The following is a 6,176-nucleotide window of genomic DNA, read 5'->3' on the forward strand; positions in this document are numbered from 1 at the left end:
TATGACCACAATACGACTCAACCATAACTATAATATAAGAGAGAGCGGGAGAGAGAGAGAGCGAGGTATAAAACTCTTTATATGTAGGCCTATTCGGCATATTGAACCGTCGGCGTAATGCGCCTCTTGTTTGACTTACCGGACAAACGGTCCTTCGGAACAATGGGTTCCGTTCCATTGATACGGCGGAACAATGAGGTTTCGGAATTACAGGCAGGCCCCGAAGGGGTGGGGATTACAGGCAGGCCCCGAGGGGGTGTGCGGCCTCTCGCCGAGAGCTATGACATAAGGACAAAGCAGAAGTCTTTTCTCAGTCAGGGTTGTCAGCTAAAGACGTCGGCCAACAGAACCCGTAAAAGACACAGATTCAACTTGGGGACTTAAGGTAAGCTCTAAACATAATCTTTGTTGAGAATATTATCGTTGATTCATCGATGTAGTCGGCTAAACGTGTCGTCATAGCAGAAGGAGTTGTAGTGGTGTAGGGCTTAAAAACAACAATGTCTGACACACACGCACGCACACGCACGCACACACACACGCACGCACACACACACACACACACACACAGACACACACATGAGAGTCCCCCTTTCTTCAAGGTCTAACTAAGGGTCAAAATATCGAGCTTCATAATGTTGGCCATAGAGACGACACAAGGAGGAAAGCACCAAACGACATCAGAAGTGAAATCAAGAAGTGAAACCAAACGCTGTTCAAACCATCACAAAGGGCAGTTCACAATAATAACTATCGGTATATAACTTTTCAATACAGGTTACATCCACACTTAACAACAGTACAATTAAAGCTGTAAAATAAATAAGAATCTGGCTAAAACCAAAGATATAAATACTGGACGATGAGGAAGTTTGAGGTCAAACGATAAGGGCTTCTCTGTAAAGATGTGACTATAGTCGTGATAAAACAGGATACTGCCACCAAAACCTGATCTTCTCAGGGTGATTTCCAAAAGAAAGAAGTCCACCACCATGTTTAGACCGTGTTGGGGCTATTCTTAGCCTACATGAAGTGAGACCCAAGAGGCGATGTAGTTCAGGGCTTCAGGGCGTGGGTCCGGCTGTAGTTAAAGTAACGCAGGCGGCCCAAACAGGGGCCCTGGGGGACGCCTGGGGTACACAGCGGAAGTGCGGTCGGTGGTGGGTGTGTTACGGCTGCTGAGGGGTGAACGGTGACACGGTCCTGCACGCACCTGGGTGGCGCTCACACACAAACACCTCCGTCCACGGCCCTAACACTACTATTCAACTCGTTTTCAACAGAACGGTGAGTGTAAGAGCAGTGAGTATAATGATAATAATACATTCGATTTATAAAGCGCTTTTCTAATTACTCAAAGACACCTTACAAAGGGAACACAAAATAAAATCAGTTAATCATTCAATTAATTAAAGAACGCATATTAGTAAACAGGAGGAAGTGGGGGAAAGGGAAGGATGTTATGCAATCTTAAAGAGGTTGGTTTTGAGGGCCTGTTTAATGAAGGGAGTGTGTTAGCCTTTCGATGTATGTGTTTAAAGGGAAGCTTTTGTTTTCCCCCCCTCCTTGTTTTTCAGAGCTGACAAAGTATTCTAAAAATGGCGCAGAACTGTCTGAAATGCTTAAAGTACATCATGTGCGCAGTCAACTTCCTCTTCTTCGTAAGTATACACGCATCTCTTCATTTACGAATCACACAGCTACCAATGCAAGACTGCAAGTTACCTGCATTTGGCAAGCGATCATCTGTCATTACCTGGTGGCAGAGGAACGGTCGTTGTGTAAAGTTGCATGTTGTGGTCGCTGGTGGGAGGCCTTTAACCAACGAAATAGTACCATCCAAATTTGTGCAAACTGTCGCTTGAACCGCATAACAAAGGGCATCCCACAGGGACGCTGTCACCATTTCAAAATCTATCCACTGGCTCCCACACCCACTGGTGACATTTACATTTACATTTACATTTAGGGCATTTAGCAGACGCTTTTATCAAAAGCGACTTACAATAAGTGCATTTGTTACAATAAGTACATTTCTCATAAGAAGTGAAACAATATATCGCTGTCGGTACAGTAAAGACGTTCATAGAACCAAGTGCAAGTATTACAATCGCTAGGCTAACCCATTCCCTGTGTAAAGCAGCGATAGCAGCTACTGTAGATGCTACACAATTAAGTACCTTGAATAAGTGCAATGTACAAGTGCCAGGACGTACAACATTCAATGGTGGCTGTGCATTGGTTTCTATGCAGAGTCGAGATGAACTCTGAACAGGTGAGTTTTGAGTCTTTTGCGGAAGCTGGTGAGCGACTCTGCGGTCCTGACATCGGTAGGGAGCTCGTTCCAACACTGAGGTCCCAAAACAGAGAAAAGTTGTGACTTTGCTGATCGACCTTTGCTTGACATCACAAGTGGGCGTGTCTTACAGACCACAAGTTGGTCTATCTGTCATACATCTAGGCGGACACTCACTTGTGATGTCACTAGTGCGAGGACATCACAGTGGGAGGTCAACCCGGGGCACCTTAAACCACCGGGGATGCCGGTGAGACTCTGCACCTTTGGTCTTTGTAGGCCACCCGTTAGATAAAGCCGGTGTGTTTGTTTTGCTGTCCCAAAGATTTCGGGAGCCATCATGCTGGGCTATGGGGTGTACCTGACCGGCTATCAGACGCACTCGCTGCTCAAGTCCATGAAGTTTCTGACGGTGGCCAACCTGCTGCTCGTGTCCGGCATCATCGTCACCTGCGTCTCCTTCCTGGGCTTCATCGGTGCGCTGAAGGAGAACCGCTGCTTCCTGCTCACCGTATGTTCACTCAGCGACCACCTCCTGATACAGCGCTCTTCTAACCAGTGGCCTCTCAAAGGCCGCTTTACAATACCGCCAAACATTCACCCATTCATGCACACATTCACACACCGACGGCGGAGTCAACCCTGCAGGGCGACAGCCGGCTCTTCGGGAGCAGTGAGGGTTAGATGCCTTGCTCAGGGACACCTCGACAGGGGATTGAACTAGCAACCTTCTGACTGCAATCCCCTACTCTATGTAGCGCTTTCTAACCAGTGGCCTCTCAAAGGCCGATTTACAATATCGCCAAACATTCACCCATTCATGCACACATTCACACGGATGTGTCACAGCACGGGAAAGCCACACGGGAAGAGCGTGTTGTGTACTAATGAACCTCCGTCCACAGTTCTTCATCCTGCTGTTGATCCTGATGCTGGTGGAGTTGTCCGTCGCCTGCCTCCTATTGATTTACGAGAGTAAGGTAGGACACCCATTGGTCGATGACGAAGAGGAGACCTCCTATTGGTCTGTGATAAAGACGAGACCTCCTATTGGTCTATGATAAAGAGGTAGGAGACCTCCTATTGGTCTATGATAAAAAGGAGACCTCCTATTGGTCTATGATAAAGAGGAGACCTCCTATTGGTCTATGATAAAGAGGAGACCTCCTATTGGTCTATGATAAAGAGGAGACCTCCTACTGGTCTATGATAAAGAGGAGACCTCCTATTGGTCTATGATAAAGAGGAGACCTCCTATTGGTCTATGATAAAGAGGAGACCCCCCCTATGGGCCACAATAAAGATGGCTAATTAATTTGACACCTGGCTAGTCGATCTGGTGAAACCCTCCTTCTATCTCAGTATAATTACTACTACTATTCTCCTACCAGTAGTAGTCTACTATCATCTACCTCCCTGTTAATCTGCCTTCAGGCTAAAGAGCCCAGTAACCGTAGTGATGATCCCAGGTACGCTCACAATCTCGATAACTCTCCGTCCTGTGTGGTCTAGATCAGCAAGGTGCTGGAGGAGGATCTGAACGCGGGATTACAGCATGAAAAAAATAACAATTCGACAATGACACATCTGAAAAGCGACTGGAATCTGGTTCAGAAAACGGTGAGAGAAACCAAGATGAAAACATACGTAGGAGTTGGCCTGGACTCTCCTCGTGGTCAACCGGCCAGCACCACATCACCATTTTAACATGATGTGCATGCATTTACCTGTATGTCAATTATGGCCCCCGTTGCACTCCTGACCATCCCTGGAAGAAGGAATCCCCTACTATGCGTTTCTTCTCAAGATTTCTTCCTTGCTAATTTCAAGGGAGTTTTTTTCTTGCCCTTGTGGGGGCTTGGGTAAAGGGGGATGTCATAAATATTTGACCTGTTAAGCCCTTTGAGACTGTAATGGTGATTAAGGGCTATACAAATACAATTGAATTGAATTGAATTGAGTTTGAAGCAGACAGAGCCACCATTTTACCCCCAAGGGTAAAGGCTTCTTATTTCACGCTACAAGCCATTTCAAGATCCATTGGGCCTGTTGGGTGCTATGCTGTATGCCATGCTATAAACCGTTAGATAGTCAGCAGTACATTGAAGCGTCAAAACAGTGATGTCACTTTCCTAAAGCGTCAGCCTATCAGAAGGAGATACTGCAGTGGTGTGCTGTTGTGTTTCAGTTCAGCTGCTGTGGAGTCAATGGTTCGTCAGACTGGGGCACACAAGTGCCTCAGTCCTGCTGCCCTACTCCTGCTGATATTCCATGTCTGCCCAGAGATTCCGAAAAACAGGAAGAGGCAGCATCCAGTTTGTACCCGATACATGCTGTGGGTCATGTTTCCAATAAGTGTTGTCTTGTGCTACATTGTTATTTATAACAGGCTTGTTGACAGGCTTCTTCCTCATATGCTGTGGTTATTTTCCAACATTACACAACACTACTTTGTAAACCATTATTAGTGGTCAGAGCAAACTCTCATAAAACATGAGGGACAAATGTAAAGGTACGACCAACAGGTTACAGCCATTTCAACCTATACTGCATATACATTATATATATATATATATATATATATATATATATATATATATATATATGACGTTTTGGTCTTTCTTTCACAGAAGGGCTGTCTGGGAGCACTGAAGGAATGGTTTGAGAACAACTTCTTGACCACTGGGATCGCCGTTATTGCCCTCTGCGTCATGGAGGTGAGAAGACCCCCCACACACATACTTGTTAGGACGCCATGACCTCCTACAGCCGACACCCAGATCCTGAGAATAGTAGCATAGTAGCATGCTGCACTGACTACATCGAGGAGTTGGTTGCACCCTTTCCACTGAGGAACACGATCCACTGTAGACTAACCTTGGTGTTTACAATATTATTAAATAAATACTTCACCAAGATCAGTGTGGCAATTCCTAACCCATGAAGACAGCTCAGTCAGAAATGTGTTTTTCAATGAAAAGACTACGGGTTTGAATCTTGGCCAGATTATGAAGGTCAAATGTTAAACATTTCTTCTCTTTGCCGACAGGTACTGGGAATGTGCATCTCCATGACGTTGTTCTGTCACATCAGCAGCTCTGGGCTCAGCTACAAGCTCTAGATTCCTACCCTCCCTCGACCCTTACTGTGGCATCCGTGCTTTTGTGCAGTCTTGTCTTCTCACACCATCTTTTAATTTCTTCATTGTTTTTCTTTTATAAAAATCTTTATTGTAAATGAACCAAAGAAAATGTATTTATGTTGGAAACAATACCAAATGAATGCATCATGTCTCAAATTATCCTCAAAAAAAAAATCAAAGAGCCAAATAAATATCAGATATAATAAATCAAAAGGTTGGTGTGGCCGTCATTAACTCCCGCTATAAACCTCATTCCCCTTGCGGCGCATTGGTGAGTTGGGAGGCAACCGTCACAGAAACAGAAAGGCTCTGTGACGGTTCAAGGTTCACCCACCAAACTAACTGAAATGGCTGCAACACATGCATGCTAAGCGGTTTTCGGTTGCTGGTTTCACAGCTCATATGCACGGCTGTGAATGAAACCACTTCCTCCTTCCCACAAAGTGCTCCGAAACCGGCTGGGGTTCCAGCGCAGGTTAAAAACACTTCGCTCAGTTAGTGTCATAGAGCGACGAGGGAAAAGCAAAAGGATTTGTGAAACGTAAGGAAGGAGATAAGACCACAAACTCATCGTTAGTATTCCACAGTTTTATTTAAAGACTCCTGCATCAATATTTTAAGACAAAAAAAAACTAAAAAAATACTAAGATTTCCTTTACATTTAAAATAATTGTTCTTTTTTTTCTCTTGAAACCGTCACACAAAAAAATAGAAACAAGTACATTTTAATTAAAAAAG

General features: G+C 44.9%; 1 protein-coding gene across 3 annotated transcripts; it reads left to right on the top strand.

Annotated features, from left to right (window-relative positions):
* The first annotated feature begins 267 nt into the window (after positions 1-267).
* On the top strand, positions 268-5,645 carry LOC307072530 (leukocyte surface antigen CD53-like). Of its 3 annotated transcripts, XM_079731851.1 has the most exons (9): positions 315-385; positions 1,115-1,287; positions 1,578-1,661; positions 2,622-2,807; positions 3,202-3,276; positions 3,809-3,916; positions 4,485-4,631; positions 4,927-5,013; positions 5,346-5,645. In XM_079731851.1, the coding sequence occupies exons 3-9, from the start codon at positions 1,599-1,601 to the stop codon at positions 5,415-5,417; spliced, it is 738 nt and encodes a 245-aa protein (XP_079587977.1). In that variant the 5' UTR covers positions 315-385; positions 1,115-1,287; positions 1,578-1,598; the 3' UTR covers positions 5,418-5,645. The 3 variants fall into 3 exon arrangements, with proteins under 3 accessions (XP_079587976.1, XP_079587978.1, XP_079587977.1); XM_079731850.1 differs by lacking the exon at positions 1,115-1,287 and having other exon boundaries at positions 268-385; XM_079731852.1 differs by lacking the exon at positions 1,115-1,287 and having other exon boundaries at positions 268-385; positions 4,930-5,013.
* Positions 5,646-6,176: the final 531 nt, after the last annotated feature.

This window comes from Pollachius pollachius (assembly GCF_949987615.1).
Source record: "Pollachius pollachius genome assembly, chromosome: 1".
In the NCBI taxonomy this organism is placed as follows: Eukaryota; Metazoa; Chordata; class Actinopteri; order Gadiformes; family Gadidae; genus Pollachius; species Pollachius pollachius.

What these genes read in the sequence shown, in the direction of transcription:
- LOC307072530 (XM_079731850.1), top strand. Translation starts at nt 1,599, where the DNA reads ATGGCGCAGAACTGTCTGAAATGCTTAAAGTACATCATGTGCGCAGTC. An exon ending in ACCGCTGCTTCCTGCTCACC is followed by an intron (nt 2,808 to 3,201) that starts GTATGTTCACTC and finishes CTCCGTCCACAG; the next exon opens with TTCTTCATCCTGCTGTTGAT. An exon ending in TTGCCCTCTGCGTCATGGAG is followed by an intron (nt 5,014 to 5,345) that starts GTGAGAAGACCC and finishes CTTTGCCGACAG; the next exon opens with GTACTGGGAATGTGCATCTC.